Consider the following 24,023-nt stretch of genomic DNA (forward strand, 5'->3'; position numbering starts at 1 on the left):
CAGCTGTTCAACACATCTTAGCACCTCCATCTAATATGCAACAAGTACAAGATGCTTCCTGTGCAGAACGGCCAATATCCCTGCAGAACAATCTATGCAACAACGAATTGCTGCTGTTTTTAAGGCCAAAGGAGGTCAATACGCTACTAGATGAGGGTCTCTAGTAAAGTGCTATTCAGTTAATATGCACACCATAAACATCACATGGCGTATACGAGCATGTATATAGAAGCAGTGTACAACCAGTATCATTATCTTGTATTGAAATAAAAGTTAATCTATTCATATTCTATTCATACACAAGATTTAAGAATAATATCTCCCAAGATATTTGGATCTTTAAAGGGTGGGAAACTGGAGCTGATATACAAACTTTAGCCTCTTAGGTGGGTTTGTATCTGAACTAGCTGCAAGTGTTTGCACTGTACTTCAGCTCAGTACCAGCTGGGAAAATACCTCTTGCCTAGTCAGGCAGTAAAACTGAAATATGGATTCCTCATGCTTGTTGTAAAGGATTCTGAGTAGTCTGTACCATGATGAGACTGGCGTTAATAACAGGCTGATATTGCTGCAGTATTCATTATATTATTAGATGGTGAGTTTGTCATGACCTGGGGAGTTTCATGGGACGTAGTCTCACAATCGAGATCACAGTCCATTAACATGAGAAAAAAAACTTGCAATAAAGTATTAAGTGTAGAGTTAAATGGAGTTTTCTGGGACTAAGATTTTAATCACCTATGCTCAGGATAGGTCACCAATATCAGATTGCAGCTCGGGACCCTTGCCAACAGCTGTTTGAATTGGCCATGGTGCTTGAGTGAGGGGCACGGCCACTTGATTGCATGGGAGGTAGAGCACTGTATATTGTATAGAGGCTGTTCCTGGTATAGCAGCTTAATTCCATTCACTGTAATGGAACTGAGCTGCTTTTATGCTACGTGCCGATAAAAGGTGACATCATTCTCCTGAGAAAAGGATGCGGCTCTAACCCGAGCACACTGGCTTCTTGAATCAGCTGGAAAACCCCTTTAAACAGTTGTCCAAGATTAGTAAAAAATGGCTGCTTTGTTCTAGACACAGTGCCACACCAGTCCATGGGTTGGGTCTGGTACTGCGGCTGAGTTCTATTGAAGTGAATGGAGCTGAGTTGCATTACTGCACGCAACCTGTGAGTTTTTGGAAGAAAGTAGCCATGTTTTTCTAATCCTGGACAAACCTTTTAATACACACTGAACGATCACTGCATTAGGAGCAGCTGGTGCGTGACATCTCTTGATCATGAACGTGGTAGAACGTGATGGCCGTCTCATGATCTGCTCTCAGATAATACACAGACCTCTCCTCTGAGCAGCAGAAGGTGACATTTGGCAGTCATGAGTAAATGTAGTGACTTTAGTGACTTTGACCACGGGCAGATTGTTGGTGCCCAGGGTGTGTTGCCAGAATTGAAAAAGTCACACTTGTGAGCTGGTCCTAAACCACGGTATCAAGAGTGTACCAGGACTGCTTGAGCCATAGACAGCCATCCGACAGTAGATCACACAGCATCAGGCCCCATGTGGTTGATGCTAGAGGTGAACATTGGGTGGCATATCTGCTATCACAGCAATAATGTGCCACAGCGGACCAACTGTCACAGTAGTACAATGGCAGGGAAATTAAACAAATTTCCACATGACCAAACGATGTACCATGCATCAACTGGGTTTTAATAGCCAAAGACTGACAAAGGTGCTCCTAATGACACTGCGTCACCATCAATGCCTCGCGTGAACCCAGGTAAGACGTCAATGGACCTTGGACACATGCAGAAGGTCGTCTGGAGTGACAAGTCCCATTTTCTTGCTGAACTATAAAGATGGTCAGATCCACATCTGTCAAAAAGAGCATGAAGCTCTGTGGGTGTACTGTTGGGACTCAACAAGCCGGTGGGTTCAGTGTCCTGGTCTGGGGAACATTTTCTTGCCATGATCTAGGACCATTGGTCATCATACCACAATCCTTGAATGGTGAATGCTACATGAACCTGTTAGCTGTCCATCTGCAACCATATTTTTAGAAAATCTTCCCCGACCACACTGCCATCTTTCAACAGGACAACGCTCTGTGTCCTCGAGCTTCGAGCACTAGGGAGCGGTTGGAAGAACACAAGAATGAATTCTCCACACTGCCCCCAAACTCATCAGACTGTAACCCCACTGAACATGTTTGGGATCTGCTGGAAAGGGCTGTGAGATCTTCTCCCACTTATCCACAAAATGTTCCTCAATTGATGGAGCTGCTGCAGTGGGCAGTGGTTGAGCTGAGTATGGAAGATGTTCATCACCTTGTAGAATCTGTTTCCTGATGTCTGAAAGCCGTGATCGCCCCAAAAAGTGGACCGACCCATTATTGATTAGGTGTTCCTAATACAGTGATTGTTCAGAGTATAATAGATATCAAAAATCTTAATGGATACTTTTCTTTAAATGGGGACCTGGCAGCAGAATAATTCATTGTAAATCCATTGCTATAGCGCTATGCAGCATTACATATGCAAGTGACACATGGTTTCGTACAAAAGGAGCCTTTTAGCTTCACCTGAAATTTATACTTTTAATGTTGTGCACTCTGTATATGTATGAGCCATCTCAAGTCAAAGAGGTGGTGCCACTATTCCTCCAAGTCAGAACATCATCAATCACAGAAACCCAGCATTCTCCTCCTGCTTGCTACCTCCCTCTGTCTCCTAATGCCAACACTGGTAGCACTGACGCAGTGTTACACCTCAACTTTACCAGTGCACTGAGAATTTCTCATGGGCTTCATGGATGGTGGCCATTTTATTGAATTCGTTGACAACCCCTTTATGATAACCATACTAAATTAGCAACCGGTATTTTCTTTTAATATTCATTAAATAGGTTGTCTATGATTACTGTTGATGTCCTGTCCTCAGGACAGATCATCAATAATAGAGTGTTGGGGATCCACCACTCAGCATTCCTGCCGATCAGCTGTTTATTGGGCCCACTATCAGCTTGGATGCAGTGATAGAAAGAGGTGCTTGCTTAATTATTATAATGAGCTATCTGTTTCTCACCTATAACATCACTAACACCGAATGACTGCAATAGCACATGACGCCTTATCGGAACACAGCCGGATGTGGCTGGTTCGACACTGAGGTGATGGTAAGAAATTTAAATCCCTGGATAGCTCCATTCTGACCATCAATATTTATTACATGTTCACATACTAGGTGATCAATGCTAGACTGATGACAACATTGCTGTTGGGACCTCCACTGATCACTAACACGGAAGTTCCATGTCCCAACTGGTGGTCAAGCATTGATTGAGCATCACCACTCCTCTCCACAGGATCAGGGAACTTAGAACTCTTGTATTATTGATCAACCAGCATTCAAGCACCCAATGGTCTAGCATTACCTATTCTGTGTATAGGCACTAGGCAGATCATAAAATATACGTTTTGCACTGAGTGTTCCTTTGAGTCCTACACAACTGATTCTACTAAGAGTCACAAGAGTTTCTTTAACTCTCTTGCAAAGTTTATTTTTTCTCAGAGACAGTTGTTTCTTTCGCACACAGATTCATTCTTATTGATTTACCACACACGATATTCTACTGATAAAATAAGCATTTATCTGATGCTCACAAATCCGGCAGCCTAGACAAGCCATACTTAAATATCCGAGAACTCAGCAGCTAAACAACAAGTCATAAAATTACAGGGATGAAGATGATGGAGCTCGTATCACTGAGAAAGCTTTCTGTTATAAATTCACTCCCTCACCAGGGGACAATTTCATCTCAGCCTTATTATTGAGGGGGTGGGAGGCTCGGCTAACCATAATCAGGAGTGACATGAAATACTTGCAATAGAAAGAAAAACTATGGGCAGAAAGTAATTGTAATCATTCTAGCTATTGCTAATCATAAGGCTGACAAAATAATGTAGACATGGTGATTGATAGTAACTCAGTATATGCACTGCTGTACAGTACGGCAATAAAATGCGTGAGACAGCTCTTTAAATGCTGTAGGACCAGAGCTCAAATTACAATGAATATTTCAAGATGTAATATCATAGTTAAAATCAGAATTGCGACAAGAAACCATGTGGCCCTATAGCAAACCTAGGAATGGGGCCTCGCTGCACTATGACCCTTCCCATGGGCAAGTGAGCTCGTAAATCATAGACTGGGTGCCCTAAACCTTGGGCAAAAATTGAGTCTGCTGCCCTTACCTATTGGCCAAAATAGAGTGGCTTGCTTGATGTCCCCCCCTTATCCTACAACAACACTCACCATGTCTGGCCAGCCACTGATGGGCCCACTTTGTATAACAGATACTATCATTGCTATTCAGGTAATTACACCCATGGTTGAAATATAATGGACATAGTGCTTTGGATCTTATTGGGAGTTAATTGTGACCATAGTGAAAAATAGTTTAATGCCTTTAACTAGAAAACCTACATACACAACCTAGAAGATTACCTGTATGAGGTTGGCCATATATTTTAGATAACTATTAGCCAAGTACATGTTCGGCCAGCGACTACCTTTCCTGACCCCTCCCTCCCCATATACATGTATGATCAGGATGATTGTCAGGCGCTTAAATGTCCAAGAGTCGTCCCAATGATAATTGCTCCTATGCTTTTAAATGGGAGCAAAGATCGCTCAATTAATTGAGGCGGAGCGGGCCGAAGATAGCTCCATCCACCCACCTCCATTTACAGAAAACTGACAGTCATTTACGGATGAACAACTGCTTGTTTAATGGGGCTGATTGTCGCTCAGTTTTCATACATGCAGAAACTGAACGACGGGCGATAAGCAAACGAATTATCATTCATTATTGAGTCAGTGCCAGCATTTACACTGAACCATAATCATTCAGATTTTCTCTGGCTCGCAGGAATCTGAACAATTAATCAGCCCCTGTAAAAGCACCCTAAAGGTGCTATTATCGATTAAACGGCCGAAAATGAGTGATAATCGTTACATGTAAATGCAGGCAGTCGTGTACTATTCGTTCAATTATCGTTAGCCAAGGTTTTTAGGCTGGCATAAAATCCATTGTTTGATAGCTGGAAGTTCTTTCAGTTTGAATGCAGTTTGTTCAGTGTTTCCGGCGGCTAAGCGATGGCTTTGTTTGCTTTGCATATTCAATTAGTGCAGTATTTACTCTGCCATGAGAAGAACAATGGAATGTGCCCACCAGATGGTTGCTCAGTTGGGCAAAGTGTTTATGCAATTACAATCACCTAAACACACGCCTAGCTGAGCAAACAACTCCTTTAGGAAAATGCAGGAGATTAAAACCATTAACTGCTTGTGTTATTTTATGCAAAAATATCGTCAGTTCGTTCAGTCTTTCTGTTATTTAAGTGATTATCTTTGCGTATAAAAGGGCCTTAAGTTGCTGCTAGACTCCTTTGGCAGTGGCTTTTCTCTCCTGAGAACAAAAGCATAAGATATGTTGAAATCCAAGTGTCTGATCCTTATACAGAGTAGATGATTGCCCACACTGAAATTGGTGGGTTCAGCCGATATACAGCTAAGGGCCTGCTCACACCACATTCAGAATTCCGTCCCAGAGCTCAAATTTCCATCTGGTTGGCTGAAAACAGCATTCAGATGGAAGCCTGGACAGAAGCATAGGCTTCTATTACTGACATGAAGACCTAAACAGTTTTTGTTTCAGCCGGTTTCTGCTCCTCTCTGGCATTTGTGCTTGACAACCTGGTGAACCATGTTATTCTTTCCAGCATGCCAGAAACGAACAGAGCCCTGCTTAATCCAAGACCTTACTGGTCTTGGTGTGAAGAGGTTTCGCGAATGTCAGCCAATGATTCAATCCAGGTTCTTGGCAATCCAGATGGAAACCTATGACAGAATCCAGTGGCGTAGTGCAAAACAAAATATGAACAGGCCCTTACACTGCCATGTTCAGACTCTTCTAAACCACAAACCTAAGACATTTCAACTTCCAGGAAGACCACACCATTTTCTTTAGTAGGCAACTCTAGTTGATCAATATTGGAACTATTACAGGTAAGTGCTATATGCTGCTCCTGTCTTAAAAAAAACAAACTGCAAAATATAAAGAATATTCTGCTATATAGTTAATACGGCGTTCATGTCAAAAGTTCTGTTGTTTATAGGGAAATTCACAATATCATAATGGATACCCCAGTTAAGATACCAACATGTTTCAAGTTGATGTCTACGTCTGCAAAGTGAATTGTGAAATCTTATTTTAGGATGTTTTTACTTAATGAACAAGAAGAACCAATAGGAGCTACAATCATGGTGGTTCTAGGTAGGAGGACCCAAGAAGATGTACAATTCAGCCCCATACATTAGATTTATGCTTAAAGACCCCACCCCACCTGAGGAAAATGAGAATCAGGCATTGGATTTCAATATGCCCAATCCTTTGTTCAGTAGGGAGATAACTAGTTGACTCATATACTTATTTTCTCCTCTCTCTTGCTTCGTCGGCTATGAGTCTCTTTTTATACAGAAAAAGGACCACAATAGCTGATGGACCCCATAGCTGCTATGTCTGCTACCATGTTGGTTACACCTATAATAAAGTCTACTAACATTTTTAAAGTCACCTCAGGTAAAGACTACATTTGCTCAACCCTGTTCAGTTGGTCCTCAGGTCTGTGAGCAAGATGATCCCTTCCTACAGAATGATTATACTCGTTAAGGCCAGTTGGACCAACGTATACCATCATATTATGCAGAGCAAATGATGTCTACTCTACTCTGCATGACATAACTAACTCCATATAAATGATAAAAATAGGGTAGAATAGAGTTTAATAAAGTATAAAAAAAAAACTGAATGAAAAGTCCTGGGATCATTTTGTAGAATGCTGGCCTTAGGTTGATCGTATTGTGTGCAGTGTTTTCTATTAACCCTTTCCAATCCACTGTCTGACCTCTGAAGACATTATGATTTAAGGCTGTACAGCTCCGATGTTGGAAGACGTCCGTCTGGGTTCTCTTACTGTATATTGCCAGCCTCTCTGCTGTCAGAGCCTATCTAATGTGTCACCTCATGCAGTACTGGCTTTAGCCAGCATATAGCGCCATTGTATAACGGCAGACAAAAGCCCCCTAGGAAAACCAGGATACAAATTGGATTGGAAAGGGTTAGTGCCCCCACCTTATAATGTAGGAATAAGACAGACATATAGGGGGCAAATTTATTAACACCTACTATATAAAGAGGCACATGGTATAAATTATGCATAGATTTCCTGGTCTGGACCAACCATGTCACCTCTTGAATACCCCGCCCACTTTTAACAAATGCAGCAAAAGTGATGCAAAAAGCCTAAAAATCTCAGAAACTGGCATAAAAGACTTTATGAATGAATGTTCTCCATGGTTTGCAAATACCTCTTTTTCAAAATAACAGCCATATAACGTCAGACGGATGAGTAAATAACAATAATTAAAAAAGTAAGCCTAATACTCCACCCTTTGCAGCTGCCTTTTGCGAGATTAGGGTGAAGAGTGGAATTGAGGGTGCATCCGGGGCAATAGCTCCTCCTTCAAAAATGACGGGTATACGTCCCGTGAGTCTGTATTTACACATTTTATGGCTATGTTATTTGCCACTGCGTGTTTGCATAATTTGGGCACTACATTATGTGGTATACCATAAGGGTGGCATTAATAAAAGCTACTGCACAGGGCACTACTATCAAGTCTAAGACCAGCCCAATATGCAACTGTATATGTCTGGGGAACACGTTTTAGCAGACCATTTTCCATGATCCTATCAAGCATAGTCCCATGCACACGGCCATACTATAGCTTAATTTCTACAGAGCTACAACAGGGCTCCCATGGATTGCTTCTACAGAATTTCTTTGTAATGCAGTGCTGTATTGTGGCACCATAGGGCACACACGGAGACTCCTTAAACCAACTCTTCATTCACGGACAAACAAGATAGCTGCCCCGCTTCTCTGACCACCTTATGCACACGGTGAATTGCTGGTCTATAGGATAATACATACTGCTTTGATTGGCCAGCCCTGCTCACATGAGCATTATTGGCCAATCAGGGCAGCATGTAGTCTCTTAGACTACCAATGTACTACCAGTGTACAGTGTGCATTGATATGGATTCTGTTATTAACTTCTGGAATTATACAACACATATATCAGAAAATAGAATAACACTTGAGTTACACTCTATGTTTCTTTAATGATGAACAATATTACCACAGAACATTGTCTGCAATATTCATAGGATATTAAATAACAATACTGAAAAAATACATTTCATTCCATCAATACAAACATGGAATACAGAAGTGACTGAACTGAATTATCCGGCATTCTGTATTCTGGGCAGTGACACATTAGGCTTCTTGTGAATTGCAAATGTCCTTGAATTAAAAGTCATTCGCATAAAGACACCAAATTCCTGTGTGTTTATTATGTTCCAAGTGAATGTGTTCAATAGAAGAGATCTATATAGTAAGGTGGATACAATAATATTCTGACTGTCTTATGAAAGATATGTGTTGAGCGGTAATATATTGCATTTTATTAAAGGGCTTTTTCCGAGATCTTTCGTTTTAGTCTATGCTTGGGAAAGGCCACTATTGTCGGATCATTGGAGGTGTCAACCCTAGGACGACCACCGATTAACAGAGCGAGGAGGCGTCGATGGTCAGAGCAGTATTTGATACCGCAAGTAGGACTAAGCTGCGGTACCATACATAATAGAGGACGAGCGTGATGATGCATTGGTAAAGAAGTGAAGGAGTCAATTCCCTTTTGTTTGCTCACTGATATTAAAGGGAAGTCGTCACTGGGTTCGTGCTGCCCGAACCATGGGCAGCATCAACCCAGACAGATCTGCACAGTTCCCCCTTGTAAGTATTATTCTGAAATGCTATGGCTGTTCAGAATGAACACACACTTCCGCATCATGTAGACTGACAGCTCTCTTCCTATAGAAGGGAGTGGAGCTGTCAGTCTTCATGTTGCATGCGGGAAGAGCCCAGCGCAGCCCGCCTCTTTGACTTGAGAACTCCATTTTCAAGTCAAGTAGGCAAGCTTCAAAGTGTGCTTGTTCTGAAACGTGACAGTGTTTCAGAATAACACTTACATAGGGTTAATAGGCATGCCCTCCCTGGGTCAGGCTGCCTCTGGTTCCTGTAGGATGAACCCAGAGACAGGTTCTCTTTAAAGCTAATTCAAGTAAAGAACATGCCAATAGCAACCAATCAAGTATAGTTTTTTTATTTTCTAAAGGATGTCTAAGAAATCAGAGCTGAAATCCAATTGGTTGCTATCATCAATAATTCAACTTTTTCCATAATTCTGGTAAATCTACTCGTAGAGTGTATTTTAAACAACTTGAACTGGAAAATGACCTTTTTAGTACAAATAGAACCACATTTCCTCTACTTCCTTATAGGGAAATAGCTGTAGGGGTTCAGGAGTAGCAGTTGCAATTGGACCCTGATGCTTGAGTAGGCTCTGGATGCTTGTGCCACTGGTCTTATAAATGGCCCATGGTAGACAGGGAACCCTGTTACAGAATTTGCAGTGGTGTCCAGGAGCTTAAAAATACAACTCTTGGGGATTCCTTCCATCTGAACCTTGATCTCAATAAAATTGCACAACACAATGTCAATGAAAAGGGATGCAATATGATAGAATCATAGAATGGTAGAGTTGGAAGGGACCTCTAGGGTCATCGGGTCCAACCCCCTGCTCAATGCAGCATCATTAAATCATTCCAGACAGATGTCTGTCCAGCCTTTGTTTGAAGACTTCCATTGAAGGAGAACTTAGCACCTTCCGTGGCAACCTGTTCTACTCATTGATCACCCTCACTGTCTAATATCTAATCTGTCTGCACCCTTTCAGTTTCATCCCATTGCTTCTAGTCTTTCCTTGTGCAAATGCGAATAGGGCTGATTCCTCTGCACTGTGTCAGCCCTTCAGATATTTGTAGACCGCTATTAAGTCTCCTCTCAGCCTTTTTTTGCAAGCTAAACATTCCCAGATGTCTTAACTGTTCCTCATAGGACATGATTTGCAGACTGTTCACTACCTTGGTAAATCTTCTCTGAACTTGCTCCAGTTTGTCTATGTCTTTTTTAAAGTGGGTGCCCAGAACTGGACACAGTATTCCAGATGAGGTCTAACTAAGGAAGAGTAGAGGGGGGTAATAACCTCACATGATCTAGACTCTATGCTTCTCTTAATACATCCCAGAATTGTGTTTGCCTTTTTGGCTGCTGCATCACATAATTGACTCATGTTCAGCATATGATCTATTAGTATACCTAAGTCTTTTTTACATGTGCTGCTGCTTAGCCCAATTCCTCCCATTCTGTATGTGCTTTTTTATTTTTCTTGCCCAGATGTAGGACTTTGCATTTCTCTTTGTTAAATACCATTCTGTTAGTCGCTGCCCACTATGCAAGCTTTTCTAGATCTTTTTGAATACTCTCTCTTTCTTAGTGTTATTCCTTCTAGCTTTGTGTCGTCAGCAAATTTGATCAGTTTCCATATCCGGCCATGGTGGAAATTATAATCTAATTGGGATATACACCCTATTTTTTTTTTTTTAACTTAGTATAGCAATACTTTATTATTTTGTATAAATCTAGGCTGTGTACATTCCTGTTTGTCTGTCAGATTTACCTATCTCAGTCACATGTATAAAATATCTCTGTATGTGGAGTGTCCCACTAAAATGGCCCTACTAGGGAAAAAGTTGCAGGTATTTAGTGAAGTTCACAAGTATTTCAGTCATTAGCCTTCTTGTGCTTGTTGCACAACATTTCTCCCCCATTGGCAAACACTGCATTCAAGTCATTGTGATTTTACCATTACTTGTGGACTACCTCAACATTTTCAAGATTATTGCTTTGACAAATTCAAAAAAGTTTAGCCTGTTTTTGCCCCATAGGGAAACATGAGGTTTGCACAAGTAGTTGAGATTCATCATGGAGCCCTAACTTAAAAATGGCTTCACCCCAAGCTATCTCTCATACACTGAGGTCATCATTGCCCCACACAATATTACCATGCAACAGCCCAATCACTTTCCCTCATGATCAACCAAGTAAGGATATATCCAGAAGTTAGGTCAAAAAGCATTTTTCGTTATGATTTTTGTGAAATTGCACTCAATGAAAGTTGCTACTAAAACAGCAATATCACTGCAACTGGAGAATATACCTTAAAGGGGTTTTCTGGGATTTTACTATTGATGACCTAACTTTAGGATAGGTCATCGATAGCTGATAGGCAAGGGTCTTCCGCTTAGCATCCTGTCCGATCAGTTGATTCTCTGGCCTGCTGTCATTGCCGGACATTGTCATTGGTGGTCAGGGCCAAAAGTGTAATACTTCACTCTCATTGAAATCAAACGGCGCAACGTCTCCTATTACACTTCCAGCTCTGACACCAATGAGGAGCCGAGAGTGTAACATGAGGCATTGCCTCCATTGATTTCAATGGGAGTCAGGCGGTTTATTACACTTCCAGCTCTGACTACTGATGATGATGCCCGGCCTTGCTGCATTGACAGTGGGTGGGAGGATCATTTGATCGGCGAGAATCCCGAGAAGCGGACTCTCATTGATCAACTCTTGTCATCAATAGTACTTACTATTCATGACAAGAGTTGATCGGTGGGGGTTCGCTCAACTCTTGTCATTAATATTTACTACTTTAGATGATCAATAGTAAATAATAACCCTTTAAATGCATAATAGAAGAAACAAAACCATTGTATCCAACATTCTGAAATATATTCACGTCATGGTCTTACTGCACAACAACACATTAGACGTCACCCATGAGGTCCGTTACCTCTCGGTGACATCTAGTATCTGCAGGATATCTATTTGTATGTCTTCTGTACAACAGAACAGTTGCCTTTTGTATCTTTTCAGGGTCAAATACTGGAAGTAATCAAACCCTCAGCTGCTCCATCCGAAATTTTACAAGGTTGTATTTTCCAAAAGCCATTGTTTCTTAAACAGGGCACATGTTTATTTAGCTGCGCAAACATGCACTGTGTCTGCCGTAAGTCAAACAACGTCTCGGAAGCGTTCGTTTGTCTGGGGTTAGCAAGAAGTCCATTATGCTGCAGGCTTGCAAAAGAGAAAACGCAGATATCGCTGCTTAAGCTAACACTGTTCTATATACACAATGCCCCACGTTAAATCTGTAAGCCAACAGGCCAAGATTATTCAGTATAAACATGCAGACATTCTTAAGGTGGCCTGTCTATCATGTACTGTATTTAGCATTGCAACTAAGCATTTTCATCTGCAATGTTGTTTTTCAACCCAAAATAGCAGCCGTTGTAATTTTGTCTTGCCTTTAAAAATATGAAAGCGGTTGTCCAGGACTTTTACTATTAATGATCCATCCTCAGTATAGGTCATCAATATTTGATCCGCATGGGTCCACCTCTCAGGATCCCCGCCAATCATCTGATCCCTGGGCCAACGGTCTGTGCTGTAAGCAGATAGTGCTGCCCGTATTGCAGACGTTCAGTTCAGTACTGCAAGCACAACTCCCATTGAATTCAATAGGAGCTGTTGACAGCACTATCTGTTTCCAATGCTGTCCGCACTGACAGAGATGCTGGGAATTAGCTGATTGACAGGGATCCCAACTGGTGGACTCCTGCTGATCAACTATTGATGACATATCCTGAGAGTAGGTCATCATAGCAAAGGTCTCGGACAACCACAATAATAACCCATCTATTCTGTGCCGAGAATCTGCTGAATGGTAGGTATCCTGATTGGTACAAGCCTGCCGATCAACTATTGATGACCTGTCTTGAGTATAGGACATTATTAGTAAAAGGCCTGGACAACTCCTATAAAGGGTCTGTCTGCTTTGTGGTTCCCTGAAAATATGCTAATCACAGGTTGTCCTGCTGTCAGAAGTCGGGTGTTCAGCAGTAATCCATGGGGAAACCTGGTGCGAAGTGTTCAAGTCCCTGGTAGTGCCACCACAGGTGAAATGAAGCATTACACCATGTCCATTGAGATCAAAGAGCTGCTCATGTAATGTTTAGGTTTGCTAGGTCCTCTGGAGTGAAAGATGCTCTTCCCAGGCAGCAATGGGGAAGAGTGAGGGAGCGCAGGCCCGTGAGCTGACACATGGCACGACGCAGGGGGCACAGTGACAGCGGGGCCAGGAGCAGAGATCGGGAGATGAGGGGGGATGAGCTGAGTGACAGCAAAGCTGCCAGCAGCAGCGGGGATGTCAGGGTAGAGGAAGCCGACACTTGTCTTTACCAGTGGATTCGCCATAGGAGACTCACAGCAGAGGGGTAACACAGGGTCGGCATTGCAGATAGAAGGCGAGACACTGTCAGCAGCAACTTCGGCAGGGGAAATGGGAGCGCTGTTGTTGGCGTTACCAAGCCTTCCCCCCTACAACTAAACCAGGCTAACCCATGTCTCCACCCATTCTTCCAGGGGAGACAAGATGCACCAGTACCTATATATTCTTAGACTGGGGGCAAGCCTTACTATTGAAATATGACATCTCTCCCTCTCCTGGATGCATCTCTCCAACCCGAATCACTCCATTTGGTCAATGCCTCTTACTGTATGCACTACGTCAAGCAGCTCCACTTAATGGGGAATTCTGGTACTTTAATTTTTTCTCTTGATGGGTCATCAATAGATGATTGGTGCTTACCCACCACTCAAATCCCCACCCATGAGCTGATTCCTGGGGCTACTGTCACTGCAGTCAGCACAGAAAGCAGAAAGCACTGACCATAGCATATTGGCTTTGGTTGGTACTGCTGTGTAGCTCCTTTTGAATTCAATAGAAGCTGTACCTGCCATACCAACCCTGGGTGCTGCACTATGGTCACTGTACTGACTGCAGTGACAGTAGTCCTGGGAAACTGCTGATTGGTGGATATCATTGGTATGATGACACACTGGTTATCAATAGAAAAAAATAAAGAAGTCCCAGAAAGCCCCCTTTACTCTAACATGCCACATATATCATAGTATGTCTAGCAGTCACACCATCAAAGCCCAGTCAGAAGGGAAACCGCATAGATCCATGTTCCAAAGTGTGCAGATCCCTCCTGTAGATGACTGCTGCCCAAGCTAGAGTTAAAGGGACTTATATCACCAAAAGTTTTTTGTATTAATTTAAACCAGATAGTGAAACATTTTCCATTCTTCTAATAGGCTTTTATTTTCTGAGTGTAGAATTTTTTTATGCTGCTGTCTGTACATGACTATGGAGGTGGCCACCTTTCCTGAATTGCATTTAACAGGAATAAGAATATTTAGAAGATTTGCTTTACGGGCACTTAATGGGCCATTCACACAATGGACAATAGGGGACCCATTGACTTGTATGGGGGACTGTTCCAGGCATGCCCTGTGACCTGTGCAGAGGTCATTTTGCAGGGAGGCGAATAGATAGTCACAGCTTATACTTATTGTGAATCCTATGATATTCACACACACATAGGTGTTACCTTTCATTGTAATCCTGCCTGGGATGCCTGTGAGATAACTGTTGTAACGATTTTTCTACAGAACAGAAAGCATCAGCCTATTATTAGGCTCTGTGGTCAGTGTAAAAAAATTTTTTTTTTTTAAATACAGATTTTCAATCACCAAAAATTCTTTAAAAATATAATTAATAGAGATGAGCGAACGTACTCGGTAAAGCACTACTCGTCCGAGTAATGTGCTTTATCCGAGTACCTCCCCGCTCGTCCTGAAAGATTCGGGGAGCGCTGCGGAGCGGGGAGCTGCAGGGGAGAGCGGGGAGGAACGGAGGGGAGATCTCTCTCTCCTTCTCTCCCGCCCGCTCTCCCCTGCTCCCCGCCGCAACTCACCTGTCAGCAGCGGCGCTCCCCGAATCTTTCAGGACGAGCGGGGAGGTACTCGGATAAAGCACATTACTCGGACGAGTAGTGCTTTACCGAGTACGTTCGCTCATCTCTAATAATTAACAGAAAAATGCAATTTGCATACTTGATAACTTTCTGATGACACAATCCCTTTAATGAACCTCACATTTGGCTCTTAATAGGTTGTTAATAGAGATGAGCGAGCACGCTCGGATAAAGCAGTTACTTGAGCGAAAATCGCTCTTGTCGAGTAACTGCTTACTGGTCCAAACAGGCTCAGGGGGTGGGGGGTAACAGAGGGGAGAGCGAGAGAGATCTCTCTCTTTCCCCCGCTACCCTCCGCCGCGCACCCGCACCCCCGCTAGCCTGCTCGGACCAGTAAGCAGTTACTCGAGAAGAGCCATGCTTGCTCGAGTAACTGCTTTATCCGAGCGTGCTCACTCATCTCTAGTTGTTAATCAATGTGTAATAAAAACTTGTGCAACTTTCTAAGATACTTTGTGCGTCAATATTTCTGCTTAATGTTAGTGAATGGAAATAGGCTAATCATAGGCTAAAAGCTTAAAAATGTAATATGAGGACACAGCAGACTGCCAGAAGACCATCAAGATGAAAACCTTCACCACTTGTGCTTTGGAAATACTGTTTATGAAAAATGTTGTTGTCTCCTGCTCTTGTCAGTCATAATCATCTCTTTGCTGAGCTGTGAAATGTGTACCTAATCAATATTACTAAAGCGGCTTATAAAATCCACGCACTTAAGAAAATGATCTTTTGATACCTCCTTTGTTCCCTGACTCCAATAACATGCACAACTGTCCCGGATAAGCATCCATGCTATTTCAATAGTGGGAGGGAATAATTGGTGTGGAGGGTGGAAGTAGATTTGCTATTATACACAGATATGTGACTCATGGGTAAAGTGGTCAATCAATTAAAGCAACCCTCTAGGCATGGACAAACAAAGATGGCTGCACCAGTCTCTCTAAATGCCCAATGTACACTGTGCATTAGTACACTACACCTGCTTTGATTGACCAGTGCTGTCCCCATGAGCAGTGCCGACCAGTCAGAGCGGCATGTAGTGTCTTAGGCCGTGTTCACATATGAACTGGAAACTATTTGGAGATTCCATCGCAGATTCAGCACAATACGCTGGAAGAAATAGTGCTGCCGGGCAGCTGAGCGGAAACCGAACAGACTCCATTATAGTCAATGGGCTCTATTTGGCGCTGTTCAGTTTCATTATAAGACAGACCTGTTCAACCAGAGGATTTCCCTTTCCTGCTCCCCGAATGGAGCAAGAAAATGGATCTCATGTTGCAGATGTGAAAGCATTCTTAACATTAGTCAGAGAAGCGTTGCGGACATCTTTACTTCCCCAGGTCCGGAGGGTCGCTTTAACAATCTGTATGGTTACTGTATTTAATTTGTACACTGATTGACTGGATCCGATTTTACCAGTGATGAGAGCTTTAGATTGTGCTGTGATTTCCCTCTGCGCTAGTGGCAGACAGAGCTGCATCCTTCAATGTGTAGAGAGAAAGAGAGCTATTGAGGGCTGCTCTTGAGACCACACACACACACACGGAATTGGTAAATAACATAGTAAAACTTGATGCCACATGGGAATATATGTAGTTCCTAATCACATTTTTCCCCGTCTCAATTGGGGAGAGGGCACCTTTGCTGTTTTTAATACCTTCAGGGCTTCTTCAGATGTGCATTTGTGCAAATACACTTGCCGCTACAGAGCGTAGTTGCACATGAACCGGGGTTTTAAAAATTTTTCTTGGACTATTCAAACTCCACACTATAGTGTGTGCGGGTTTGAAAAAAAAAGCGGGCAGATATGTCCTGCCATACCGTTCTTGCATGTAGTATTATCTACGTGCGATAAAGATAGGGCAAGTTTTATTTTAGTCGCCCGTACTATTAAAGGGCAAGAATACTGCTAGTGAAAAAAAAAAAACCTTTGAAATCAGTGGTTTGGTTTTGTCCTGTAATGCGGTCCTGATTATCACAGTCGCATAACGGGACAAAATCGCACCCATCTGTTTAAACCCTTAAGTTGCCATTTTGATCAGACCATTGGTTCCTTTTAAATGCTATTGATGCTGTTAATAAAATCATTATGATATTAAAGATAGTTGAAGAAGAGACGTCTTATTTAAAGTTTATTTAGACTAAATTGTTTCCTTCAAAAAATTGTCTTAAATACACCATAAGTAAACTTTCTGTTAATACTGTCTGGTTAATGCCTATACACATTTACTGCTGAGGTACAGTCAGAGCATTTGAACTGCTTTGGGATATCAGAAAATTTGCATTATTTTTTTCAAGACCTCATGAGTTCAATATATTACAGATATTTTTTTCATAAAGTGCCTTAGAACCAAATATATATATACAATATATATTTATATATGTATGTATATATAAACAGATAATAAACTTTGTGAATATGAAATATACAATGAAGTTGGCACCGAACTCCATAATTACATAAGTTACAAAATGCGATTATGATAACTTTACATATTTGTACAACCCCCAAAGCATATGTATATCTTGATATGCTACATATATAAAAAATAAAAAATAGCACCAAATGTCATTTCTGCAGTTTAGCAAAATATATAAAAACACTGTGCATGGTAATAAAAATAAAACAAAATAAAAAAAAGCAAAACCTAATACAATCTTATGGTGACAGTACATATAAAGTTGAATATGTAATGCCTTGTTTAGAAATAAACAATGTACATTACAACGGTACAAAAAGATGTAACTTTGGTTAAAAAAAAAACAAAAAAAAGCAAAAAAATAACAAAATACAAAATATGAAAAGCTTTAAATGAAAAGATAAGTTTGTTGTAGAATGTGATACAATCTGTGCAATAAATAGGAATATTCATTAGAGTATGTCATACGCAGTTAGTTCTCTGTGTTGGAAGATTTGGAATTATATGTGCCATTTACATAAAAAATAAATACAATAAGAATAATTAAAAAAATAATAAAAATAACACATTTCAGGTACACGTCCCTTTGTTGCACTGACTGATTCTCTCTCATACAGAACTCCTTGATGGACACTTAAAACTCTTATTAAAGGCTTTGAGGTAAATATTTTTAAAGCATAATTTGATGTAAAAGTATAAAAAACAGTCAAAAAGAAATGGCTTACAAATAGTAAAATAAAGAGTCTTCGTTTTATTTTATTTAGAACGGGGATCCTATTTAACAGGGTTTTCCGGGACTTTTTTTTATTCTTTCTATTAATGACCAACAGGTCAGCATTCGGATCCCTGCCAATCAGCTGATTTCCAGGGCCGCTGCAGGAAGTAGAAAGCGCTGACCATAGTGCAGCAACAGCTCTGGTTGGTATTGTAGCTTCGCTTGTGTTGAATTCAATGTGAGCTGTGCCTACAGTACCAACGCAGACTGCGGTGGTATGGTTGGTGCTTTTTGCTTCCTGCACTGACCGCAGTGACGGCAGCCTTGGACATCAGCTGATCTTTGGAGATCTGACTGGCTGGTCCCTGACAATCATCTATTGAGCTCTCGGACATCAATGCAAAAAATTGTAAAAAGTCTCAGAAGACCCCCTTAAATGCTTGAAGAGAATCATATCTGATTTAGTGAATACTCGAATTCTCCATAATGTCGCCTTCAGACGAGTGTATTGTAAGATGTTTGTAATGCGAATCCATATTACGGATGTGATACAGATGACATTACAACCGAATGTCATCAGTATTTGATATATTTTATACTGATCTGTACTTGCACAATAGAAAAGAATAACAATATGGAGGCAAATACGGGAAAAATAGATCATGCTGTCTTTGTGAAAAATACATAGACTTACATTAGCTCCGTATTACGGTCAGCAAAACGCGGAGCAAATACGGAGCTAATATACACTCATCTGAAAGCGACCTAAAACAGCAAAACTAAAGCATTTTCTCTATACATTGATTGTTCCGTTTCCATGTTATGCCTCCTGGAAGTGTATGAATAAGCATTCTTTCAGGCTAGCGCTAAAGGGTTTCATTTGCCTGCTCCGTTCGCAGGAAAACAGCACCCTCTGAATGAACGAACCGCCATGTGATAGAGCTGAATAGCACCAAAAGGACGGCATTTTACTGGATGATATACTGCTGCAAGCAACACAATTTTGCCTTCTTTTTTAACAAAATTAAGTGATAGAGGTTCCGAATGTAACCTCCAATGCTGATGTGAAGAAGCCCTAAGGCCGGATTTACACAACCGTCTTTGCTTGCAGAATACGCATAGAATGCAACCCATACATGTTTGGCGTGCGCATTTCGGTCATGGAATAAAATATGCAGCTTGTTCAATTTTCCTGCGCATTTGTGCAAGGAAAGAGGACATTTTGAACTCATGAAACTAATAGGCCAGTTCCATAGCTGAGAGCATCGTGCATGTTTTTTGGCATGCGCAAAAAGTACTGTAAAAATCGCAGTTGCATGCCCAAATACGCGGACGCTAGTGTGAATCCGGCCTTAGGCTAAGGCTACACAGCGATATGTGTTATGGGACATAAAGACTCAACAAACTTTGCGACCAAAAAAATGATGCGACTTGCTTCAGAGTTGCAATTTATCTCTTAAACAACAGCCAGTTGCAGGCAAGTGGCAGCTGCGTACAACTAAGGGCATGTTCACGCGAGCCATCTTCACGTTCATGGGATGTATGTATTTGCAAAAAAACGACACATGGACAGCACGCTAACCCATTACAGTGAATACGGCTATACAGACACGGTTTTTTACATGAACTGTAAAAAAAAACACAGCATGTCTTATTTTGGTCCAACTTTTAGCAAAAAAAGTGTCGATTTAAGTCAATGGGTGCGCAGAAAAAACACAAAGTGCACATGGGAGACATCTTATGGGCTCTATTTTTCACTGAACATACCTACGTAATTCTAGAAAAAAAATTACGTCTGCAAAACGTGACCAAATGGAACCATTGATTTCAATAGTTCCGCTTTCACTAGCGTGATTTTTGCTAGCGTACATACGCCTACGCTGATCTGCAGGAGTCCTAAAAATTGGGAAAGAAATCCACAGTGGATTTGCCGATTTCTGCAAAGGCTATGCAAATATTTGGCTGCGGATCCGTATGCGGATTTAGCACTTTACAATGGGCAAATCCACGTATGAAATTCCTGCAATAATTGCGCAATATCCACACGCATAATTAAAAACTGAACATGGAAAAATTTGTGTTGTATGGAGTAATGAGATGTGGATTTGCATTGGAATTCGACACAGAATCTACCCTGCGGCAAAAATGTGAATGATTGGACAGTGATATGATTGGACATTGTAGGAACCCCCACCCCAACTGGTAACACCCACTTTCAGTTAAATTACACATTTCCAGGAGGAACAACTGAGCAACAGCACAGCTCTCAGAAACAAAAGTTACAGAATTGTTATTTTATGGAGCATTCAAGCATTTACTAAAACAGACATGTGAGGTGGGATGACAGATCTTATTGGATATCACACACTACAACCAACTTTCTTTTCTCTAGTGAATAAAAAAAATAATCTAAACCATGTCAAATAAATATCCTAATATAGGTCATAAGAATGTCGGAGCCTGACCACAGGACTGCACTGATGTACCATGGTTGTATAAGAACAGGTAAATACTTTAAAAAAAATCTAACATCATACATGTACTGATATAAAATAGCTACTAAGAACTGAGCCGCAATAGTCTTCATAACTCACCAAAATTGCTATACATGTATTTTTGAATGTTTTTGGTCGCTGCTTTATAAAAAATGTAACAAAAATTTGATTGTGCATCACGTTTTTGACATCACATGATGTGGTCAAATGGATTAAAAAAAGCCCGTTCTTTTCTAAAGAAAAACATGCCGAACTGGTTTTACAGTGGATGAGAAGAAAGGATTTACATTGAAACTGACAATCGTGTCTAAAGCATCACTAAGTATAGTGTTCAAATAAAAAACAACTTTGTATCTATATTATTGAAGACCTTGGTCTTATAAAAATAAATGATGAATAGAATTCCGTTTGTCATTAGTAAAAAAAAAGTTAAATAAAAATGGTTATGGTCATACCGAGCTCCAAGGACCTGTATTCCATGCAGAATCTGGAGGACAACTATGATTGTTACACTGTTCGCGGTCTGGAGGTTTATCCAGTATTTCACAGCTGAGATCATTGAACCGTTCCCCATTAGGTCGCTGGCATACGACTAGTCTTGTCCTCGTCCCGGAACCACATTTTTTTGAACACTAGAAGCAAAGGACATTTTTAGTGAGATTAATACATTTGGGACAGCTGGGAGACAGCTTTTTTATATTTATAGATGTTGAATTATTGAAATAAAAAAAATTGTTGAATTCAGAATGGAATACTGCTGCGGCACGCTGGCCGCAATCAGGAAGTGAAGCCGGGGTGGCGTTACAACATCATCCTTAGCCTACGTGATTGTACCCTGTCATTTGGCGCTGATGAGTGCCAATTTCCTGTAACTGCAGAAGTTTCTGTAGGAGTCGTCTATCAGGAATCCCTCAGTGTTTAATCTTCCCTTCTCTTCCCTGCTACAATATCTCTTTTGGTGTATGGACTGACTGTCCAACAGAGAGGTGTTTTCACTAGATCGCCAATCAGCCATAATGGAAGTGTATTTATTCTGTGCCCGCCTTTACCTAGGTGCTGATTATTTTACTGCCTGAGGTGTCTGGTGTGGCAGCAGACTTCTGTCAGCTAAGTATCAGTAGAGATACTTTTACGGTGGTGTTTATTCACCTTTGCACAGGTCTGCTATATATAGACAGCATTTCTATTTACTATATATCCTTGCCTATCTTCCAACTTGGGACAGCTTGGTCCCTTAGATTGAAGATATGGAGCCCTCCCTAACGGGACGATCACTCAACTTTTAGGCAGGGCCCACCAAACTGAAGTTTGTTAGTGAGAGAGTTTCCAATCCTATATTGGTATTTCACATGTGATTTAATTCATGTAAATGTTGGTCCATTGAGGACAATAATCACATCTAGGTTTGACGTGCTGGTGATCACATACTTGCACCCTGCATGAACGTAACAGATATGTGGGTTGGTCAACCCAACCGGTTGGCCCACCAAAGCATCCTCCCTTGGACCTAGTTCCCAAAACAATAATGGCACCAAAGATCCAGCAAAAAAACCCAAAATTTGGAGCTGATTTTGGAGCCAATCAGGGTTGAATTTTTATGGGTCAATTCAATAATAAGTTTATTGGAGGTAGTCTGGAGAAAAGACAGCTCTGAGTCTCCCACCTTTGACTACTTCTTGCTGCAGATATGACATCCTAACCCAGGGACATATGACCACTGCAGCTGATCATAGACTCGCTTCAGCTGGTGATTAGCTGCAATGGTCACATGTCTCTGTGCCAAGACATCACCGCTATAGCAAGCAGAAAATAGAGAACAGTGGGGACCTGGCACTGTTGGAATAGGAGCAACAGAGTATTGAGTGAGGTAAGTATGCCTTCTTTCATGTTTTAACACAATACTGAGCAGGTTTCAAAACATTTTTTTTCTGGACAAACCCCTTAAAGATTAAAACGCTTAGTTATAATGCTAAATACACCCCCTCAGAAAGAGAATGCTACACCATGAAGAAAAGCTTGAAATGAGATGAAACTCAAGACACAGATAGAGAATTAAGGGGGTATTCCCAAAATCATTTTTATCACCTATCTGTAGCATTTCACCACTGAGACATCCGCTGATACTGAGAATGGGGGTCCTGTGTCCCCCTCTCTATGGGTGGTGCAGTAAGCCCACAGTGAGAAAAAGGCTGAATAGAGCAGCACACGAGGAGGCAAGATGCCACTCCATTCATCTTCAACTGGACTGCCAGAGCTGGCCAAGAGCTTGTACTCGGCTATTTTCATGAGCCCACATGCTCGCCGGCGCTACATTCAATCTCCACAGCACTACAGGGGTTGTAGTGAGCCCTAAGTAAGGAGGAGAGGAGGACATAGGACCCCTGTTCTTGGAATTGGTGGGAGTTTCGGTGGCGAGTCCCCCACCGATCAGACTTACATCATCTATCCTGTGAATAGGTGATATAAGTCAATTTTGGGAATGGTTCTTTAACGCCTTAAGGATCAGGGTGTTTTGGACCTAAAGGACACATTTTATTCTTACAATTAGTATATCTAGGCTAAAATAAAGTACAGGAAATGCTTCCTCATTTTGTTTTGGATTGTTTGATATACAATTTGTATAGTCTCAGATTATAGGGCCCATGTGGTTTTGGTTGGCATTGGGTCGTTTTCTTTTTTATATATTTTTGTTACTTTTTTTAACATCTATGTCCCCCATAATGCCATATAAGACTTTGGTGGTCTTTCACATTGTCTTTTTTTATTTTATACTTTTACACTGTAACTAGCATCCATAGGAACAGCATCCACAGGAGCCCCAGTTACAGGGGAAAACATCCCTCTGTAGTGACAATAGGCAGAGATGATCTAGATCTGCTAGGACCCTGCAGCCTCTACTGTGGCAGGGGCCACCCAATGGTCATGGGATTAAAGCCCAGGACCAAGCGCCATAAATTTACTGGACTTGGTCCTTAGGCGGTTAAGTATAAGATCGGTTGCTGTATGTAGATTGCATATATCTGACCAGGCAAAGTTGAAGAATCTCTATGAGGTATTTATATTATATTCTTTATTAGAATATTTGTGACACCTAACAAGATTTACAAAAGAGTATAATCTGTAAAACCAGAGGAATTATGAAAAGGCATACATCTTCTCAATAAATAATCATATTCAGTTCATGCTAAACTTGGATTAAATTACCTCCCCCCAATTGCCAAATGCCCACTGAGGACAAGGTCCAGATTCGCACGGTCGTTGCTCTGCAGGTTTACTTCTCTCATCACAGTTGGCAGCAGGATACCCATTTTCGTCTTGGCAAACCACCACACGGCGTTGGAATCCACCGGCACATGTGCTAGAACACTAGAATATGAGTGTGACAAATTGATTATACACAAGAAATATTCACTCATTC

At 41.3% G+C, this 24,023-nt stretch overlaps 1 protein-coding gene across 1 annotated transcript in view; it reads right to left on the bottom strand.

Moving 5' to 3' along the window:
- Nucleotides 1-24,023, bottom strand: part of ADAMTS9 (ADAM metallopeptidase with thrombospondin type 1 motif 9) — a 242,636-nt gene that overhangs the window by 75,528 nt on the left and 143,085 nt on the right. Inside the window, exons 27-28 of the mRNA XM_066596646.1 lie at nucleotides 23,810-23,971; nucleotides 21,061-21,237 (exon numbers count right to left, since the gene is read on the bottom strand). Coding sequence (XP_066452743.1) covers nucleotides 21,061-21,237; nucleotides 23,810-23,971 — 339 coding nt within the window. The remainder of the gene's footprint in view (nucleotides 1-21,060; nucleotides 21,238-23,809; nucleotides 23,972-24,023) is intronic.

This window comes from Eleutherodactylus coqui, chromosome 3 (assembly GCF_035609145.1).
Source record: "Eleutherodactylus coqui strain aEleCoq1 chromosome 3, aEleCoq1.hap1, whole genome shotgun sequence".
NCBI classification, from domain to species: domain Eukaryota; kingdom Metazoa; phylum Chordata; class Amphibia; order Anura; family Eleutherodactylidae; genus Eleutherodactylus; species Eleutherodactylus coqui.